The 23,151-nt window shown below is 38.9% G+C and overlaps 1 protein-coding gene across 4 annotated transcripts in view; it reads right to left on the reverse strand.

The window, feature by feature from the left end:
• Positions 1-318: 318 nt before the first annotated feature.
• pcxb (pyruvate carboxylase b) overlaps positions 319-23,151 on the reverse strand; it is a 326,810-nt gene continuing 303,977 nt past the window's right edge. For all 4 annotated transcript variants that reach the window (XM_085267190.1, XM_085267193.1, XM_085267192.1 and 1 more), the window contains exons 23-27: positions 21,919-22,093; positions 20,196-20,269; positions 4,285-4,425; positions 3,743-3,844; positions 319-3,262 (exon numbers count right to left, since the gene is read on the reverse strand). In XM_085267190.1, the coding sequence (XP_085123316.1) occupies positions 3,113-3,262; positions 3,743-3,844; positions 4,285-4,425; positions 20,196-20,269; positions 21,919-22,093 (642 nt within the window). In that variant the 3' untranslated portion in view covers positions 319-3,112. The remainder of the gene's footprint in view (positions 3,263-3,742; positions 3,845-4,284; positions 4,426-20,195; positions 20,270-21,918; positions 22,094-23,151) is intronic.

Below are 23,151 nucleotides of genomic sequence, written 5' to 3' on the forward strand. Positions count from 1 at the left end.
CACAGGACTCAATCTTGTTAGAGGGCAACCTGTGGATGCTCGACTCAGGAGTTTGGAGACTTTGGCTCTTTGCTGTGTTCCTTAAACTGTGTGTGGAGACCATCTCCCTGCTGCTGCTGCTGCTGTCAGGGTGGGTGCTTGGTCTGCAACATGGCGTTTCTGACGTGTCAAAGAAATGAATCAAGGACCCAGGATTTGCCGGAAGGACATCACATCGTAACAAGATCACTGATGTTACGCACCTGTCAATAGTTTCAGTGTTGTGGTATAATAACATGTATCGTGTAGAATATACAAGGCACACCAACACGATTCAGATTTAGTTAGAGCTAACTTTATTTGTAAGTACAGAGAACATATATCACTTTATTTTTATTTTTGAGATGCAATCCGTTTTCCTTCTTTTGCAATCCAGCTCAGTCTCTCAAAGGACCCAAACATACTGAGAACAGGTAAATGTAAACTACAACAGTAAACTAGAAAGAAATGTAGATTTAGAAGACAAACGAACCCTTGATAAATGTGAACATTTGGTGTAATGGAGAAAGAAATCAGCAGGCAGTATTTCTGCTAAATAAACAGCTTTGTTTCATAAAAAAAAAGACGTGATACAAGGAAAATGGAAATGTCACAGACCCTATTTTCATATTCTGACAGCTCAGCTGTAGATAGCATGAGCTCCAGAATAGGCTGACATTATATCCCCTTGTCTGAAACAAATAACATTTTCCAGCTGTGTGTACTTTTTCTCCAATTTATTCTTCTTTCCCCAAGACACTGAGCAGTAGTACATTGTCATAAGCATGTCTGTTAGAATGATTGCTGGCTAAGACAAAGAGAAGCATTGAAACTTTATTGCATGAACTGCTGTTATCATCTAACATGTGCAAATATACACAGAGGGAAGCGACAGGGGGATGGAGGGATAAATGAAAAGGTGGTTGGGTAGATGAGGCAGAGAGAGCAGGTAAGCGAGGATCGCTAACCAGAAGAGGAGGCAGGAACTTTAACATTACTGCGCAACAGCTTGTCAGAAACACTTATTCATAAAAAAAATCCCACCAATACAAGTTTGTCTCTTTGAAAAGAGTCAAACATGATAAACCAGGAGATACAGCGAGGCACTGCAGTGGCCTGGGAGAGCGAGGAGACAGAGTCCCAATTAACTACGACGTCGCTGCTCAGTATTGATGCACAGTTCGAAAGCGGATTCATTCTCAGAGGTAATGGAGCAAAACTGCTGGAAATAATCCAGTGCAGTACAAAGTGATATTTTAATTTTGTCCCCCAATCAGTGTATTCTGTGAAGGAGCACAGATGATCTGGGGAAAGGAATCTGCTGTGATCTCTCTCCTGGCTCGCTGTCCCAAACATTGCATGCTTCACTGCCTTATGAGGAAACATTGACACTTTCTGCAGATGATGTGTGATTGTTCCGTCACCGATCAGAGTAATTCAACATTCAGTCATCGCTTTTTAGGGTGAAAGGCCTGCAGGAAACACTGGGGCAAAACTGAGTCTAATTTTTGTTTATTCTCACTGGTTTTTAAATGTGCTGGACAGTCATTATAGAGCTAAAACCACAGTCCTCTGCACTAGATTAGATTTATTTGCTGTGATCCAGACAGCACTTAGGGGCTAGTTTGGATATTTTGCATCAGAGTATGGTGTGCATGTGAATACATTTAAATATCAGCTGGTGTGTTATGGGGGAGGGGCTGAATTTGCTCTCATACGCGTGCACATTGACTCATTGGTACAAACACACCCACATAGATGTATAAAGCAGAGTGCTGCTGCTGCTGGGAGTCTCCAGAGTCCCTTATTAGTCCGGCTAATTTAACATCATTTGACAGAGAATTAATCCATAAATTAATCAGCAGAGCCTCAGAAAATAACATCACATGGCTCCATTACAGCACCATGTAATCCCATTTACACCTAGCATTGAAAATCCCCATGCAGACAGACCATCCGCCATAATCTCTGGTTCTGAAGAGACCGTCAAACTGCTTCTCTGACAACTTTTCCAACATCACACAAACCAGACACTCTAAAAAGACCTCAAACGCCACGTCTGTGTCGACATACCTCTAAATATTCATACAGATACGCTTTGAATTAAGAGCCATGTTCAAACCAACGCTAATCCGATTAGCATATATCCACATTTTGAGGGTGGGTGGGGGTTAAAATCAGACATGAGTAAGAAAACACCTGCAGAGATCTTTTAAAAAAAGGAAACCACTTACTTTCACTGGCCTTCGACATGAGATGTTTCTGGTGCGCCCTTGTCAACAAGCCATCTTTATTGTGCTTCTCTTCTTGCAATAAAACCCCATACAAAAATATGGTCTAAAAACCAGATGGACCAAATGTGATTTCATTCTTCAGCCCCTCAGTGTACTGTGCTGTCATTTCTAAGGAAATGTTGGGGAGGGGAGGTTGTGCCTAAATGCTACAGTGATTACACATTCCCAGAATGCACCGTGAACAAAGAAAAACAATGAAGATTGTTCCCATACGAACAACAGCGACTGTGTAATACATCCACAAGTCTATTCTTCTCTTTTGAAACCAGCAAAGTATGAAATCACCGAGCAGTCAGAGACAAAAAGTTCAATCTACTCACGTTGAATGTGTGAGGCAACAGCAATGCAAGTAGTTAAAACCCTGTTAGCGTTAGATATGTTTAGCTCACATTAAGACTAGATTAAGACTTCAGCAGTGGAATGTATCACACTTCAAATATATGATCTTACTCTAAAATATTTAATGCTATTTTCCACAAGTTGACGGATGTGCGCAAAGATGCCATTATTTGAGTTAAATACCACAACTATGGAATTACTTTAACAGGGGACTCAGTAAATTTCTTCTAATCAATACACCGTTTTGGACTGTCGTACATTTTTGCTCCCATCAGGTATCTGGATATGAATACGGCCTCACTGTGCATCCCCCAGTGCACCCAAAGGAATATGTACATATCTAGGGCCACAAACGCCCGTCTTCCTCTTCCTCCTCATTTCTCTCCCCGTTTCTCCAGCTGCCACCATTTCCGGGATCATATCGTCTGAACGCCTGCCTACTGCCACTCCCCCCCTCCGCTCTATTCTTCAATTTCCAGTATCAGGTCATCTCCCTCCAGGGAAGCATCGGGTGTGACATGAATAGCCTTAATGGTCCCAGCCATTGGGGAGTTGACCACAGTCTCCATCTTCATGGCAGAGAGGACACACAGCGGTTGACCTTTCTCCACCTGTAAGAAGTGCAAGCACAGCTCAATAAAAAAAAGTCAAATGTACAGATCGATGAACAAAACTAGCTGGTTTAAATTTGGATGTTTATGTCTCATGAAACTCTGAAATTTAGATTCTACTACAGCAATGTCTGAGGTTTTTCTCTTTAGTGCGCACAAGACTCTTCTGACGATGTCTCAGGTTCAGCGTGCACTACTTCCAAGCACTTTGTTCTCCAATGTGCCCTTCTCTCGCTTTGAACACATTTGTCCTGTTTGTTATTTATTCCCACTGTCTTGCTATTTATTTACAGAAAAGAATTTCGCTGCTGAGGCCAAAGAGACAATCTTTGAAAAAAGGACTTGTATTGACTCAACGGGATCAGATCAAGTATCCAAATGTTAGAACATTGAGAGCAAATACAAAAAGCAGAAGTACTTTAATTGAAATGAGAGATCACATGATGAGGGAAAAACTGTAAAAACCCTAAATCGACTGACCTTGGATCCAACTTTTACTTTGACCTCTAGGACCTTTCCAGGCATCGGTGCTCCCACCTGACCCCGGATGGACTTCTGAGCTTTGGGATGGAACTTCATTTCCTGGGTGAAGAGACAAGACAAAAAATAACGCATCCATCTGTCTGGTCAGTCACTCTTCCAAGTACCCCCACACACGCCTGTCGCCATTTATCCACTCATCCAGGCAGTGATCTATCCATATAGTCATAACTGCCCATTGAAATGTTCCTCCCTGCTGAGTCCCCTTCTACACTTCACAACCATCTGTTTCTATGAATAAAAATCACTAGGGATAGACAACGTGCCAAACAATTTTCAAGAATCTTCCCTTGCATGCTTTATACAATTATAATTCAAGGATATCCATCTTTCACTCAAACTATCCAGTCTAACGGTTATTCATCATTTACCAACTCGCAAGTTTGTCCTTTGATTAAAAGTATTAATTTCTCTGCAACGTCATCAACCCGTCCACTTTCCCAGCTGTATCTCACGTCTCTCCCCAAACATTTCCTGCGTACCTTCATGGCGACTGTGTCTTTAACAAGCACAGATCTCAGCTGTCCGTTGAGCTCAAAAAAGACCTCTCTCTGCCCGGCCTTGTTCAGGTCACCCAGTGCCAAGGCCTTGATGTGGAGGATCTTCCCTCTCTCCAGCTCCACCTGAAACACAACAGAGAAGATGAGAAGAAGGCAAGAAAAATTAAAGAGGGGACGGTGTGCAGGAGGAAGCGACGGCGATTATATTGCATTAGAAGACTGAAATTAACACATGGATACTCAGTTCACAAGTCCAGCTGCAGCAATAAAAGACTGCAGAGCCTGTTGGAGGGGAAAAAGTTAACTTAGGCAGACAATATTTCCTCCTCTTCCTGAGTTCTTATTGCTTTTAGGGTGGGCTGAAAGCAATAAGACATCCTATGTCTGTGAGAATTTTTATTTGACACTCAATAAGAGCGTTTTTTTTTTTAAAGCGGTTTTTAATGTCACCACATCCAGTTAATTTCCTGTATCTATTTTACCTCGGTGCTTTTTACTTAACCTGCGTGTGCTGAAGTGTGTTTGCGTAAGACGGCGAACAAAGAATTGCCCCCGTTTACAGGAAGCACCTTACATGTTAGCTCTGTTGCTAATGTGGTGTATGTGTTTGGGAAGCGCTGAGCTCAAACCACTAAGTGCCAACCATTTAGACTAGGGGCTGTGGGTTAATACTGCTCTTAACATAATAGTGTAGTGGGGTTAAAAAAAAACAAAAAAAACAGGCTTGTGCAAATTTCTTAATCACAGCCTAAAACACGCTTTGTGTGACACTTCTTTGAACGGCAGTTTGGAGTTTAAATTGCTGCTAAAATCGCTTTCTGCTATCAGAGAATCATCAAATGTAAATTTTTTGATAGATTCAATCTGTTTTTTTAGTTCACACTGCAGGCAGTGTCCCTTCAAATTAACTGAACCAAGTGTGCAAGCACTTTAAACCACACAAATAGGCCGTAAGCATAAAAACGTTCCCATTTAGTTCAAAGTCTCTGCAATATTTTTTTAAACTTGTTAGCTATAACAATAGGAAACATCAATAATTACGTCTATAAAGAAGAAAACACAACTAAGCAATGATGCAATGGTTTGTGAGGAGGACTAATGTACTGTATGCACATATAATTACAGTGTTTTTAATTCACTTTGCTTTTGTAATAATGTGAGTTTCCTAACTGCGGGACAAATGCAGGCTCTTTCATGCTGTACGTGTTGGTCAGAACTGGAAGCTTTGAAAGCTTAGTCATTTTAGACATTTCAGACATAAACACTATTGTGAAAATACACAAAGGATCATTTTAAATGCCGTCTATCCATCCATTTTCTTCCGCTTGCACTCGACAATTAACCCAGTCCCTGGACTGTGGGAGGAAACCAGAACACCCAGAGAGAACCCATGCAGACATAACAAAACTGGCACACCGGCTGCATTCAAACCCAGGACGTTCTCACTGTGAGGTGACAGTGCTAACCGCCACACCGCTGCACTGCCCTGGTTTTCAAAAAAATCCTTTGCAGCCAAGAACTTGTGGACATCACCACATGGTGTTTTTCTCCCCTTGAGATGCTCGGCCAGGCCTTCACTGCACCTGCATCGAGTTACTGCTCAGTTTTGTCTTCATGCACTAAAGAGCATCCTCTGCTGGTTTGTGATCAGGTGACTGACATGACCGTTGAAGAATATCACATTTCTTCGCCCCAAAAACTCGGCGCTGTGAAACGTTGTCCAATCGGTTGTGCAGCATTTGGCTCAATCTGAGCTGGCCAGTGCATTCCTAATTTTCTAAGAATGCACTACATAGCCGATTTGGCTCCTTTTTTCCTCTGTGATACTTTTATTTTGTTTGTTTTTTGCTTGATGATGACCACCTTTACTTGCATCAACATCTTTCTGCACCTTACATTGAGAGTTCCAGTGAACACCTACCATGTGCAAGTGCAACACTTGAGATCAACTCTGAATCTTCTACCTGCCTTCTCTATCATAGAATAAAAATGGAGCAGGGCTCATCTGACCTTGAAAAAGAACGGCTGTAAATAATTTAAGTCCTGTAAGTATTTCTTTTTTACACCTCTTAAAGTCTGTGGTCTGTAAGCAGTGCTGCAATTTTGCCTCTGTCTGTCAAATGTGACAGAACCACAGAGTACTTAATAGAAAGCAACTGTTGATTCAATCAAGAGAAGCGGTGCATTTCTATAATCTAGCTCCAAATCTGACCCAGGGAACCCCAATTTGATGACTCCTGTTCTTTGCCCACTGACCTGCAAATAAAACACAGCTGACAACTATGAGGAGAGTCCGTGTTTGGCCTACAGTCTGTAAGCCGTTTGATTCAAGTTCATTTTCTCCAGTCTTTTGAATATTCATACACCAGTTTGTGCCTATTTATGTCAAAGAAAACTCAAATCCCAGGCACCAGGTGGCAGTTATATAATGCACTCTGGTGTTCTGCATACTCGTCCAATATTTTTTCTCCTGCAGATAAACTTTTCTCATGCGACACCATCCCCCGCTGAGTCAACTTGCATATAGAGCCACGCTTCTGTGCTCTTTTGTGACTTGAATAGCTCGTATTTCAACTCGGTCAAATCTGTCTGCACATTAAAAACATGTCACACACGCCTGTGTGTTTTCGAATCATTTAAGGAGTCATTTTTCTTTCACTGAAAATCAGATTCATAAGGTTAACTGCTGTATATACATATACATACAGCCATATTCATTCTGCACATGTCCTCTGAGGCTAGAAACTGAATCGGTTTTTACTTTTACCAGACATGTCAATTCAGACATCAAATAGAGGAGACGTGGTATAGACAGAATGACAATTAGAGAAATAAAGAGGCAGGCAGGGGGAATGACAGAGACATGACAGCGGGCCAGAGGAGGCGAAAAATGCTTCCTGTCTTTTGCACAGCTGTTCACTCTGTTGTTTGCTACCTGTGAGTGTGTCTTAAGACAGACGCGCCTCATCTCTGAAGCACAAGCAGGTCGACCACCTTCTCATATCAATTCTGGTCAGTCGTGCTTTCTGGCTTGCCGGTCTTCCCCTCGACACCAGCCACTCTACTTCTTCATTTATCTCACAGCCCTTCTCAAATCTCTCATCTCACTGGGTGGAAACTCATTTTTCCCCGTCTTTCTATTTGTCCAACTTTTTCTCTCTGGCTTTCAATCTCGCTCTTTGTCAGTCCTCCCATGTGTCACGGCTTTCTATTTTGTATTGTTATTTTGTTAACTATTTCTGGGGCCACTGCGACTCTCATGCCATTATTAATTTCCATCATCTGCCTCTTTCGGCTTCTCTTATCTGTTGTGTAGCTCTCCGCGTCTCCTACTTTGTTTATGCTTCCCTTCATACCCCACACTGCCATCTGAGCTGCTGAGTATCCATTGATATTCCAAACTAAACCTCAGCGCAAAGACAAAAATACACGATGCTGCAGATATGTTATTCTCTTTCTCTGGGTGCTCCGACTCTTTCTTTGCAAGCTTTTGCCTTCTCTCTCTCTTCTTCACATTTACACTGAACTTCTCTGCAGCTGATGCTGTTTTGATAGGCCCTTGACAGCACTTTGCAAAAAACACAGCTGCCTACTTTTTTCCATCTGTGTGTCTTCTACACTACATCTCCTCTCAGGCGTTCCTATATAAAACACTAACTGCATATAAGAAGAGTTTCTAACCATTTAGGAATCTTTTGATTATTTTGTTAGAGATGTGAATGTATAAGCAACTATAAAATCCAACACTTCTGTGTGCTGTCTGCAGCCGCCACCTTTGTTGCATAAGCTTCTCTACATTACACCTCTTCTATTGTTTCACAGTTAACCACCTACAGTCTTCAGGTTCTGAGCCCCACAGATAAGCAAGAGAAGTTATTTAAAGTCAGTATACCTACTAAAACAACTGCACACCTCAGACTTAGGACCTTCTTAGAATTAGTATGTATAACAAATTCTTCTGCACTTAACAACATCAGATAAACTACATTGATGGTTTCAAAGCCAATAAAATACTTTTAGACCAAACACTCAGCTGCTTCCTGCTTTGGTTTCTTACCACTATACTGTTTTTTTGTGTCTCACATACACACATCATGAATCTCTTCTAACCCAGCGACACATTAGTGCTCTTCTCGCCTTTACGCACCAGCCTCCTGTCAGACTCACCTGCTTAGCCATTTTTGTTTATCATATCCCTGCGTTAAACAAGTTTCCCTTTCTGCTTAACACGATGTCTTTGATGCGACTTTATTAATGACTTGTGTCGCCCGTGACAGTAATGAGATTATGTGTCGGTGTCTGCGCACATTAGCGGTGATGGTCGGTAAATAAATGACTCCGTGTTTGTGAAAATCTGTGTTTATATTTCTGTCAAACATGATTAATAGCACACTGAATCATCAGCACATGCCAGATACACGTAAGGCGATGTCGCCCTCTGCCTCTTTTTAGTGCTGTATGCATGTGTGGGTGCATGACTGCTATGGACTGACCAGTAACCCGTGAGTAGGTGTATATTTATGTATGTGTGCACATTAAAAAAGGCATCAGATGTTTGTTTTTCTCCAAAGTGGTAACTTCTCTTATAAGAGGGACATGTGTAAATGGCCAGCGCAGCAGGACTCAGCAGGATTCATAAAAATAAATACAAATCCGATCATAGTTCTCTACAATATTCAGAACAAATGTTTGAGGCTCGCTTTCCTTTCTTGGCCTATTCGCTAGATTTCCAACAACCTTGATGGGAAGTGCGGAACAATATATGATTACAGTGAAAGCCTTTATATCCGATTCCCACAACATCAGCTGCTGCAGGCTTTGGGTCCAGCGCTGAGCTCTAAAAGATGTGCTGGCTAAATCATTTTTGATCAAGACTTTGTGTCTTTTACAGACTATCTGCCAAAAGCTCATAAACACTGTCAGTTACAAGAACACAGTTAATAATGCATCTGCACTGCAAAAGTCACGTGTATTGACAGCTATCACCTCGGATTTGTCAGAAGCACCTACAAAGCTCCAGCTAGAAACTAACCATTTCCTGTTTTTCTGGGCTTTTCTCTGCTTTCACAAAACTTACTGTAATTCTACAAACTAGTCAGTACGGCCAAAGCTACAAACACCAATTGATAACTGTCACAAACTGACACGATGCTACCTACTCTTCTGCGCACTGGACTTTTTTTTGTTGCCGTCACTCATTTGGCCACCACGCAGTCCATCTCCAACTTCACACTCAAGCTGTCAGAGTCTCATCAAATGCAACATCTCACATGGCCAAAAAGTCAATTCGCCCGGAACTCATGCAACTCAAAACTCCCCCCAGTGACGGCTGCCTGTCTGTTAACGTTGTCAGTGGTGCTTTGATAGGTGCTCGACTGCCAGGTTATCAATATTTCACTGGTGATAACTCTGGCTTTCAAACATAAAGGCACGCGGCACCTAAGGAAACTAATGCATTATGTATCAGACGGTATGTCCTGAAGAATATAGGAAGAAAAAAGCGAATATAGCCGATAGCACAATGTCTCACCGTCGATACGCGCAATATAAAACCATGCCAACTCCAGAGAACTCCAGTTACAATAGTAACAATTCACGCTTAAATTCAGTGAAACAGCAATGAGACAACTGAAATCAGTCGTTCTAGTCTTTTAGCCTCCGTGAGGTGACTCACTCTCCTTACGACGGGTCACTCTTTGACATGTTTTCATTCCACGGTTTGCTCGGCACCGCTAATCGGATCCGATCTGATGAAAGTGCCCATCGTCATGACAACAGGGGCAGGCTCGTTTCTGTGGCAAAGACTGATGTTGAGCACAAAACTGAGTGAAAGTAAAAAAAAAAAACTAAAAAAAAAACGACAATAGCTCTGACGGAGAGGAGATTAGATAAACAGCAGCAAGACGAGGTGACAGCTGAGGTTGGAAAGAAACATCAGTGCACTCGGTAAGTGTGAATGACAGACACTTAGGCAGGGAAAATGCAAACAGAATCATTGAAAGGTAAGATGGGCTGTGTATATGAAGTCTTCAGTTTAAAGGAAGGACAGTTAGGAAATCATTTTAAATGGAAGGAAAGTCGATACAGCAATAGGCGAGACTGATTGTTGATAGTTTTTGCTTTTCTTCCTCTAAAATTGCAGATTTATTTTTCTTGCAATTCACACTGACTATTTAGTATGTTGCCGAGTGTGAAAGGAGCTGAACAATGTATCCCAAACTGCAAATTCAAAGCAAATAATTACATGCTAAAACTGCTTAGGCTTAATCAAATGTTTGAAGGTTTTATTCTGATCTGTGGTTAGGGGTCTGGGTATGGGTCCCCTTACAGAATTCTAACTCGAGGCATCAAATGATTTGGGTGGATGAGGTGGAGCTGCGAGTCTTTAGGGTCAATACTAAATGAGCACAGTGGATTTTTCCTAATAATACAGCAGGAGGGTAGTAGTGCTTCCTATGTCTCCGGTAATATAAAAATCAATTAACACCAGCCTGGAAACATTTTGCTGCACTGAAATGAAGCCGTAATTAAACATGGTTGCCTTTCACTGCTCTGAATCACTGTCAGTCGGATCCGTGTGCGGCAGTCATACTGAGGGAATGAAGAGCAATTTCTGAAAGGAAGAAAAAGATGCAGGAGGATCAGATGATTTATAATGTATGAAGGCTGTTAGGAATATACTGGAATTTTAATACTCGTCAAAAGATTAGAGAGTTTGACGTAGAGTACAGAAAAGAACCCTTATGAAAGAAATATGTACTATATAGACAATTAGTTTAACATATGAAAACAAAATAAGGACGATGTATGAAGGCTGAGGGGAGAGTATAGGCCGATTACTCACTGAGCTTGCAGCAGAATATCACACACTCTCAATGCACAAGACTTAAAAAGTAGATTTTAAGACACCATCATCATCATCAACTTTATTTATAAAGCACTTTAAAACAACCACAGCTGACACAAAGTGCTGTACATTGGAACTGTAAAATAAAATTACATGAGATATAAATAAAAAACAAATAAAAGAAGAGTGAAATCATTAATTAAATAACTACTGCATTAAAAAAGAAACTAAGTCTCACCGAGGTTAAAAGCCAAGGAATAAAAGTGGGTTTTAAGACGTGATTTAAAAGTGGACAGTGAAGGGGCCTCTCTAACATGCATGGGCAAATTATTCCATAATTTTGGAGCCACAATAGAGAAGGCCCTGTCCCCTCTGAGCTTCCTCCTGGATCTCGGTACCTCCAGGAGCAGCTGGTCAGCTGACCTGAGAGACCGACAGGGTATGTGGGGATGAAGAAGCTCAGAGAGGTAAGGCGGGGCAAGACTGTGTAGACATTTAAAAACAAACATAAGAATTTTAAAATTAACTCTAAAAGACACAGGCAGCCAGTGCAGAGAGGCCAGCACGGGGGTTATATGCTCTCTTTTTCGAGTTCCTGTTAGGAGTCGTGCAGCCGCATTTTGAACCAGCTGCAGACGTGAGAGCAATGACTGACTGACCCCCACATAAAGTGAGTTACAGTAGTCCAGGCGGGAAGAAATAAAAGCATGGATCACTGTTTCAAGGTGCTGCCTCGAAAGAAAAGATTTTAGTCTTGCCAGTCGCCTTAAATGATAAAAACTGGACTTCACCACTGCTCTGATTTGGTTGTCCAATTTAAAATCACTGTCCAACTTAAAACCAAGGTCAGTAACAACAGATTTAAAATAGACTTCCAGGGATCCTAAAACAACAGAGGAGGACTCACAGGGACCACTGGGTCCAAACACCAACACTTCTGTTTTCTTTTTATTAAAATTTAAAAAGTTTCGAGCCAACCAAGCTTTAATGTCATCTAGACATGTCAAGAGAGGTTTTATGGAGATGGCATCCTTGCGTTTTAGTGTCAAATAAATTTGGCAGTCATCGGCATAACAGTGAAATGAGATCCCATGCCTTCTAAGGATAGAACCCAGAGGCAGTAGATACAGAGAAAAGAGCAGTGGCCCTAAAATTGAGCCCTGTGGGACACCACATGACAGAGGAGCAGAAGACGATTCGTAACCGAGAAGGCTGACAGAGAAAGTTCTATCTGACAAATAAGACCTAAACCAATTGAGTGCAGTGCCACCAATACCCACTACATCATGTAATCGAGAAATTAAAATATTGTGGTCTACTGTGTCAAAGGCAGCAGTTAGGTCAAGCAAGACAAGAACAACATGGTTACCAGAATCACATGCCAGAAGGATGTCATTAAAAACCCTTAGTAATGCAGATTCTGTGCTGTGAAGGGTTTTAAAACCTGACTGAAAAACCTCAAAGATTCCATTTTCATCTAGAAAATCTTTCAGTTGACTAAAAACAATTTTCTCTAAAACCTTGGAGACTAAAGGCAGCTTGGAAATAGGCCTATAGTTCGCTAAAACTGTGTGATCAAGGCCAGGTTTCTTAAACAGTGGCTGTACTACTGCATGTTTGAAATTTGAAATGGAAAATAAATCTGTGGGGTTTCTCTACAACACACCCATATTTATGAGCATGAATACTTCTGAAAAGCCTCCAACTACATTCAACCAAAACAGCAACAGGAGGCTGAACACACACAATCTCTACAAGAGAACTGGAGGTTTTTTCATATTTAGAGAGAAAAAAATATGTAAAATGAGTTAAAATAATGTGTTTATGGATTTAAAGGTTTTCAGTGACTCATTTTGCAGGGCGACTGCAAGTACCGACGAACTGACTGCTGATTTAGTTAGCTGGCTATATTTTGTCCATGTAGTTTAAGATTTCATAGTTATATTTAATTTGAAATATTCAAATTGAGGCACATTTAGGGGATCAAAAAAAATCTTTTAGTATAGATCCTGTACGCCAAATGCTTGCACAGACAGCAGATGGCAACTCCTCCAGCTGCAACGGCAAATTTAATTGTATAGAAGTTTATGATGTAGCCGTGGCTCAGGTGGTAGAGCGGGTCGAACTGATGAGTATGTGCTATTTTTATATAATATAGCAGGAGGGTAGCGCAGAAAAAAAGAGCTTGTATGAAGGTGTGTGATTAGGTGAGCGATCCTTAGTACCAGTCCATTATGAGAAAATGCATACGGCACACTTGTATTTTTATTATTTCAGACCTCAGTAAACATTTCCTAATCAGTATATTCTTGTTTGTTTTAATTCTTTAATACAATCTTTAATTCTAGTGTTCTTTTGGGGAATTATGGCCGCTAGCAAAGCAGACAAAGAACTCAATAAGCCATAATGTAGCTTTCTTGTGAGAGATAAGTCACCACCATAATTCCATGAATGGTCCCTGGTTTCTACATGAATCCAAAAAACCAACAAGGTGACAGCTAAAAATACCAAACTCAAGGCTTCAGAATAGTAGTCGAACTAATGGCTGAGATTAGGGTGGAGTTACTGTAGACTGTAACATTTTAGTTACAGTGTTACAGTGTAACATTTTACATTTAACACTAACTAAAATGTTAGTATTACTGTAACATTTTAGTTAGTGTTACTGTAACATTTTAGTTACACTGTAACATTTTAGTTAGTGTTCCTGTAACATTTTAGTTAGTGTTCCTGTAACATTTTAGTTACACTGTAACATTTTAGTTAGTGTTCCTGTAACATTTTAGTTAGTGTTCCTGTAACATTTTAGTTACACTGTAACATTTTAGTTAGTGTTCCTGTAACATTTTAGTTACACTGTAACATTTTAGTTACACTGTAACATTTTAGTTAGTGTTCCTGTAACATTTTAGTTAGTGTTCCTGTAACATTTTAGTTACACTGTAACATTTTAGTTACACTGTAACATTTTAGTTACACTGTAACATTTTAGTTAGTGTTCCTGTAACATTTTAGTTAGTGTTCCTGTAACATTTTAGTTAGTGTTACTGTAACATTTTAGTTACACTGTAACATTTTAGTTAGTGTTCCTGTAACATTTTAGTTAGTGTTACTGTAACATTTTAGTTACAGTGTACAGTGACACCAAAGGCAGCAGGTTTTCAGGTTTCCTCAATTTATCAAGGTGACAGGAATCAGTTCAGTTTCATGATGTTGTTATAATCAGCTTCATTTTACACTTCACAAGGTTAACATGTAATTGTCACGCGTGTAGGTTTAGTTAAGTTAAAGAACAAAAACACAGGAAGGGCTGCAAATCTTAATCATCCTTTTATAGAAGTCATAAAAAAAGCAGCAACAAAAATACTTCACAAGGTCACTTCAGACCTTGTGAAGTTAAAAAAGAAAAAAATGTCACAGACATCTCTGCCCTGCCTCACCTCCTGCTCACTTGTTTTGTACTGATGCCATCTGGTCAGAGGTACAACCACACCTCTTCACCCAAACTGAAGTCTCTTACTATTCTAGTCCATTACTAAACTACAACTAATAATAGTTTTGTTTGTATCCGAGTGAGTTTACTCTTTAGGGACAGAGAAATCTAATAGAGTACCATTTGTATTCCTCAATACCGAGTCGCTCATCTTCCTACATGATCTGGCATTAAACAGACCAAAATCATGTCTAACCTCATGTAAAATTACAGGATAGATTTTGAAGGAAAACAAAAGGTTATTAATACAGTTTTATTACGTTAACAGACCAAATCCATCTGAAAACGTTTCTCTGTGATCAGACGCGACTGTGACATTTGTAGCAAAAGTTTCTGTCAGCAGCTACATCACACTCTAATCTGCTCTTCAATCTGAACTTTAACAATCATTTTAGGCTAAGTTTTACTCAAAGTGTTAATGAGTAATGGGAAAAAAATTATAAAAAACAAACGAGTGTCCTTAAACGTGCTGTCTCCTTTTCATAGAGAACTGTTTAATAAGCACGGCAAATACCTGACATTATTTCTGCTGACTGCATAGTTATTAAAGTTTAAACTCTTCTCCATCCTGCTGCTTCTACTCGTGTAACATTATGAAAGTGGCAGAAACTAGGTGACAGCCAGTTATTACCTGTACTTAGTTCAGTTCAGTTCAGTTCATTTTTATTTCAAACATTTCAAACATGTGCCTTCACAATCATTACAAAATATCATTCCATTATTTGTTTGAAAAGGAGTAGGCTGAAGTATTTACTTATTTGTCCCTACCCCCTCAAGTTTTACCTCTCATTCATTTAATTTTTTTTTGTCTTAAATTAAACAAACAACATATGAAACATATAAACATATGAAGTAAAACAAAACATAACATACATAAATCAAAAACAAGAAATTAGCAAGCCCCACCACAGTATAGTTTCTTTCATATGAAAAATACAGAATGTGTATATTTGCAGATACACAAGTTATGGAAAAACAACAAAACAAAACAAAACAAAAAAACAACCAAAAAAGAACCGCAACACCATTACCAGCAACATTACCGTCCTGTGTTAACCTCGTTTTCTTCATTCTTATACTTATTTAAAATTAGGTTTTTATATTTTACTTTAAACTGTTTTATGTTTTGACTGTCTTTTATTTCTTCTGTTAGACTGTTCCATAATTTAACTCCTGCAATTGAGATTGACATAGTTCTTAAAGTTGTTCTAGCACTTTGTATTTTTAAATTCCATTTCCCTCTTAAGTTATACCCACCTTCTCTTTCTATGAACAATTTACAGATTTCTTTGGGAAGCAATTTATTTCTGACTTTATACATTATTTGCGCTGTTTTAAGCTTCACCAAGTCTTGGAATTTAATAGCTTGCATTTTGACAAAGAGTGCATTTGTATGGTCCCTGTACCCTACATTATTTATTAATCTAATGGCCCTTTTCTGTATTATAGTTATTGTTTGTGTGTTACTTTTGTATGTGTTTCCCCAGACCTCTACACAGTAGCTCATATATGGCAGTAGTAAAGCACAGTATAAAATGTGCAGTGCTTTCTGATCCAACATATGCTTTGCTTTTCCCAGGACGGCAATGCCCCGTGCCAATTTCCCCCGAACATAAGTAATGTGTGGCTTCCAACAGAGCTTGTGGTCAATGATCACCCCAAGAAATTTTATTTCATTTACTCTTTCTAAATATACATTGTCAACACATATTTCTACTTCGATGTTTTTCTTTTGGTTTCCAAACAACATAAATTTGGTTTTATCTAGATTCAATGATAATTTATTTATATCAAACCACTTCTTTAATATCGTTAATTCCTGTGTGATCATTTCCAAAACCTGTGGCAATTCCCCACCTGCACACAGTATATTTGTGTCATCTGCAAATATTACAAACTTTAAAATCTCCGATACTCTGCAGATATCATTTAAGTACATAATAAACATTTTTGGACCCAGTACTGAACCTTGAGGTACTCCACAAGCTATATCCATCAAATTAGATTTATATTCATTTATTTGTACATATTGTTGCCTATTCCCTACATAGCTTTTTAACCATTCCAAAACCACTCCCCTAAACCTGTACTTTTCCAGTTTTTTTAATAGAATTTCATGATTAACAGTATCAAACGCCTTCTTTAGATCTAAGAAAACTCCGAGCGCATACCTCTTATTATCCATACATTCCGTTATCTTTTCCATTAAATCTATCAGTGCCAAAGCTGTTGATCTGTTGCTTCTGAACCCATACTGACTATCTGTCATTAATTCATATTTTTCCACAAAACTATCAAATCTTTTTATGAAGAGTTTTTCCAGTATCTTAGAGAACTGGGAGAGTATTGACACTGGTCTATAGTTTGTAAAAGGGAATAACTTTAGCAACTTTCATTTTTTGTGGAAAAACTCCTTTTTGAAACGACAAGTTGAATATATATTTTAATGGTTTTACGATACCATCAATAACTGTCTTTACCGTTACCATATCAATATCATTCCAGTCTGTACTGGTTTTGTTCTTAAGTCCTCTAACCATGTCATAAATCTCTTTCTCTTCCACTGCTCTTAAAAACATTGAGCTACTATTCCTTTCAATATTTTCACCAGTGTCCCTTTCTATTCCATCAACCTTTATTTCTTCTGCCAGTTTTGGCCCTATGTTTACGAAGAATTCATTAAAGCCATTTACTATCTCCTCCATGTTATTAATACTTCTTGTCCCTTCTATAAAGTACCCAGGGTAATCATTATTCCTTGATTCATTTTTGATTATTCTGTTTAATACATTCCATATATCTCTTGTGTTATCTTTATTGTGTTCTAACCTTTTAATGTAATACTCTCTTTTACAGGATCTCATTATATTAGTTAATTTATTTTTGTAAGTTTTATACTTCATTTCAGTTTCTATTGTTCTCTTTTTTATGAATTCTCGATATAAGGTATTCTTTTTTTGCTGGCATTTTGTAGTCCTTTTGTCATCCATGGTCTTCCTGCATAGTTGTGTTTCCTATTGATTTCAATTACTGGGCAGTTTCTATCAAGTAATGTGTTAAATGTTCTTAAAAATCCTTCGTAAGCTTTATTAACTTCTGTTTGTTCATACACAATATTCCAATCTTGCTTTAAAAGTTCATTTCTAAGACAATTTAAGGTCTTCTCTGTTCTTATTCTTTTGTAAATAATCTTATGTCCATCGTTGTTCACTTTATAATGGCAATTATACGATGCAAAGACTGGTAAATGGTCACTTATATCATTGATTAACAGCCCACTTTTTATCTTTCCTTCTATTATATTTGTAAATATATTATCTAATAGAGTTGCACAATGAGATGTTATTCTGGTCGGTCTTGTTATCAGTGGAAATAAACCGATGCTGTACATGGAATCAATAAATTCTTCTGTACTCTTATTATGATTTGGATTCAATAAGTCAATATTAAAGTCCCCACAAATAAACATTCTTTTCTGATTTATATTTATAAATAAGTCCTCCATATTATCCTTAAATATCTCAATCTTAGATCCTGATGTTCTATATATACAACTGACAATTAGGTTTTTCCTTTTTTCTATAATTATTTCCACTGATAAACATTCCATCACTCCATCAATAACAGTTGTCATTCTTCCCATTCTTTTGTACTTTAGGTTTTTATCAATGTAAAGTGCCACCCCACCTCCTTTCTTGTTGATCCTGTCTACATGAAGGAATTCATATCCATTTATTTTAAAGTCTTCTTCTTTTCCAGGAGTTATCCAGGTCTCCGATATTGCTATCACATTGAATGGCTGTTCAAACTGTGTTATGTAGTCTTTGATGGATTGAAAGTTTGCATATAAGCTTCGACTATTAAAGTGAACCATTGTTATACCCTGTTCTACCTTGAATTCCTTTTTAAGTTGCTCATTTGTATAATAATTGCATTCATTTGTTTTATTGTTAAAGAAATTACAATCAGGATCTATGTTGCTGTCATACATCAATGTCTTATTTTCAATATCTATATGAGTTGTTAGTTGAAAATTGTCAGACATCTGCGTTGGTTGTGCACTTGGACGGTCCCATCATATTTAGCACTGCTTTGCATTTATCAGTTATATTTTTCTAGTTCTGTCATCTCTTTGATGACTAGAACCTTAGCCTGCTCTGGTGTTCCATTTAACTTAATGAATATTTTACAGTCTGACATCCAAGTTGACTGTATTTTCTTCTGTTTTCTTAATATTCTTGCTTGTCTTGCAATGTCTGCATTTTTCTTGATTAGGTGTTCATTTAAATAAACATTTGTACCTTTTAGCTTTCTTCCTTGCTTGAGCAGTTCTTTTTTCTGTTTTCTATTAACAAAACGAATGATAATGGCAGGTATTTGATTTTTTTCTCGGAAGAGGATGGCATCCCTCAATATTTTTACTGTCCATTTCTATACCTTTGCTTTTAAAGAAGGCCATTACCTGCTCTTCCAAAGAGCGTAGCTCTTGCTCGGGTGGCTCCCCTCTCTCTGCTGCTGCTACCCGTGCGTATGTCTGATGCTTGGTTTCCAGTCCTGTCACTATCACATCATTTACTCTTGAATATTGTTCCAGATCTGACACCCGTCCTTCCAGCATAGCAATCTTCTTGTCCTTTTCCTCGCTCTGCCTTCTTACATGCAAAATGATTCAACTCATGTGTTTTGCTTCTTCTGACTGCACTGTTCAGCTGCCTCTCTGCTGCAGATTAAGCGAACACTATAATCTTTATAAGTCAGCACCAGTTAAAATTTTTGGCACGACATGTTGGTCCCAGTAGTTTTCACAAGCCTCGTCTCAAACATCATACAACTAAATTAATCTGCTATTTCAGCGCAGGAAGGCCAATCTGCTGGCCACAGGGATCAGAAATCCTGTTTGTTGTTCCCCTGGTAAATTGTTAATATCTCCGTCCTCCCACTGTTATCAGCACTTCACTGTGACTGCACCAAACCGAATCAAACCTCAGTCATCCGCACTGACGGAAAGATCATTTCCCGCAGATAACGTCTTTTCTTTATTAAACTGTTAAAACATCAGAGTTAATTAAAGATAAAATTGGGCCATTAGAGGAATTAAGATTAAATGTATTATGATACAATTAGTGACAGTTGCTTAACAATAACATGCACTTTTCTTCACCCCACTTCCCTCCAAAAAAAAGCAAATGATAAAAGAGGTGTCCACAGACAGCAGGGGTTTTTGTGCATTGTTAGCATTTATTTATTTAATATCCTTTAATATCCTATGAAGGTTGGCTTTGAATGCACAAGAATTAGGCTGAAAACAACTCATTTAATGAACTCTACTTAACTCAAGTCATTTCTCATCAGCTAACTGAATCCAAGAACAGTTACTCAGTTAAAATCCTGCTTTAATAGGGGGAAGTTTTTAACCTCGTTTACGTGTCCGTGTGGTGATTCATGCATGTTAAAGATGATATTGTGAGCGTAACAAGCTAACAAAGCCGTGGCAGGAAAAACAATTAGATTAGTGATGTAAAAACAGTGAGAATGGTGTAAGTGGTTACTTACCTCAAACTCTTCCGCAATCTTGGGTCCATCCAAGAACAGCCTGGTGCTGAGACAATCCACTGGGCCAAAGTTGGCTGAAAAAAGAAAACAGGAAGTGCCGTTTTTGTTAGAAACAGTGTCGGCGCCAGTTCTCTGCACATCAGTTAAAAAAGTTCAGAGATCAGCTCTCTGATCCAGGATCAGTAATCTTGATAAAGCTTGTATGGTTCTTCAGAGCCACAAGAGAATTAGATTATCCAGGCCGAATTCAATCATCCGAACTGATGGTGTACTCTTGTGGTCATTCAAATGGGAAACATATCGACACTGGAAACCACGACCAGCAAATCTATGATTCTATCAGGAACTTACTGAGATAATTCACACTGACAGTGAAAACTTCAACAGAAATAAGAAAAGAGGAGTTTAAAAAAAAAATAAAATCAAAAAAACGTCTGATCTAAAATGTGAAAAAGAAATAGAAATAACTGCATTACATCATGCCTTTATGCTTACGCGTCATAAAAGTCAGTCACAAAGTAAAAATGCAAACACCTTTGTACTTTCAAGAACTACAGGTCAACAGAACAAAGATCTTCTATCCTGATTCGTTTAGAGCACGATGAAGGCAGGATCTCCACCTCTGAGCCCCTGACATGGTGCAGCAGCAGTGACTTGATTTTAAGTTCATCAGATGTTCCATCACATCACAGGTCCCTCGCTGTAATTACTGCAACTCATCCACAACTGTTGATGGGCAGAGGGAGGAAATCCCACATGTTCCCCCAGATGTTGGCAAATTAGCCACAACCAGGTCCCTCCAACTTAAATTAATCTCTCAAGTTAAAGAATCAGAAAGGAAAAAGGATTTTCCTTTCTGATTCCCTGAAATGCTGTCCAGGAAGAATCCCACAGCTTCAGTTTAATCATTTAATCTTGTTTGCGTAATTAAACTCGCTGCCGTGTAGGATTGACTTTACATCCACTGGATGATCTGGGATCAAGCCAAACTCCTATCAGCTTGATTAGACTAAAATATAAACTTAGATATGGAGAACAGGCCCCGGATATGTGCCTTTTATTAAACTCCCACCAAACTTCCCATATGCTGATGCATAATAGCTCATTTTCATCACACCACACGGGAGAAACTGCAGAATATCCAGCTTTAAAAAATGGCTTGTTTTGGTAAATATTGTAAATATGAAACACTCATAAAAGAATGAGTGTTCACATTAGATTAAGGGTTGTATAGAGCCTAGCCCGCTATTGAAGGAACAACTGCACATTAATTAAAAACCTTCACATAGAGCCAACGCCAGACTAACAACTAACAACGTCCTAACTCCACAAAGAATAATTAAACTCAGGTCAATCCAGGCAGCAGCTTCAAACTGCTTCCAGTCAAATCTGATTCATATGTAACCTTTATTGTTGAATTTGCTACATTAGTCATTTCTTGCTCCAAGCTTGTGCCTTTAGACCAAGTTGGAATTACGATGATTTCTCTCTCCAAACACAAAAATATTTGCACCAAATGGGTCAACTTTATACTCTGCGTTCCTGACCCAAGTTTGGCTGGTACCAATTTCAAGCCCCAGTAGTAACACAAATGAGAACAACATACCACAAACTAAGACTTGTTTAATCACACATTTCACACAGCAGTTAAATTACAAAAATTGAAACAGAAAAAAAAGAAGTCTCATAAACCCTACAGTTTATTTCCAGTCGGTCCACTCACCAGTAAACTCCTTAAACTCCTGGAACACCTTGGGGTACATGGCTGCTGACATCACATCCTCAGGGGTGATGTCATCCCCGTGTGTGGCTCGCAGGCCCTCTTCCAGGGACTTGAAGTCCATAGGTGGCAGAGAGGCACCAGGTCGACCGTCAATGCGGGGAAGAGACTTCAGCACCTGAAATAGGATGTTGAAACGGAAAAGGAGGAAATGAAGATGAAATGAGAGGGGAAAAAAATAAGCAAAAGAGGGTCCCGAACAAACTATTTACTAAAACTTTATAAAGTCATACAGTCTTTCTGGATTTTCTTCATAACGTCCCCATGGGAGGTGGAAGCATGTGAAATATCTAAAGTGATGGTAAAACCTTCACATTGTACTTCACAGCTTTACATAAAAACTTGAACCTGTCAAAAACACTAAATTGACACAGAGTGAGAGGAAGAGGAAGACAGATGCACTGAATGCTTTGAGGCACAAAGGAGGAGAGAAGCAGTAGAAACAGAATGGAAACTTAAGTTATTTTTTTTTTTACATTTACATAAAAACAGCAGCACTGTCATGTCAAGCTCTGCGGTGGTTTCTACTTTAGTTCTCTCCATCTCCCTCATTTCAGCCAGTAAGCTACTATCAGCCCATCAAACATGACTGCAGCGTTACACGTGACAAAAATAAATGACAATTCAAAGAAACTGTTCAGAAGCAATATACAGACACTGCTTTAAGACCAATGATATGACATTTTATCTGCCCACACAGTTGCTGGTGTCTGAAAGAGACAATTGATCTGGGGCTAATAATAATGTGCGCTGAGGAGATCATGTTGAGAAGTGTCAATTCATCTAAAGGCTGCTGTAAAGAGTAGGAACCCTTGTTTTGTCTCCTGAAACATGCAAAAGGAGGAAGCTACTGGAAGACTTTGCGTTTTCACTCGTGTCTTTGGTGCTGACCTTTGTGGTCTATGTTATAGTGTGAAAAACTAAGCACATCCCATGACTCAGTAGGTCATAGAAGCACCTTCAACAACTTAAAGTCGTACACAAAGCAATTCATCAGTTTCTCACATGCTGTGGAGGAATTCTGGCCCATTCTTCTTACAAATGCTGCTTCAGGTCATTGTTGTTTGTGTGCATCTGTTAAGGTTTCAATCAGTTTGAGATCTGTTCTTTGATTGGGCCATTCTGTTACAGATTTCACTGTCCTGGTCCAGTTTTAGACAAGCTTTAGTTGTCAGA

The sequence above is a fragment of the Mchenga conophoros genome, linkage group LG3 (genome assembly GCF_057382185.1).
Source record: "Mchenga conophoros isolate Kocher_MC1m ecotype Shallow Benthic linkage group LG3, M_conophoros_male_GT1.1, whole genome shotgun sequence".
Taxonomy (NCBI): Eukaryota; Metazoa; Chordata; class Actinopteri; order Cichliformes; family Cichlidae; genus Mchenga; species Mchenga conophoros.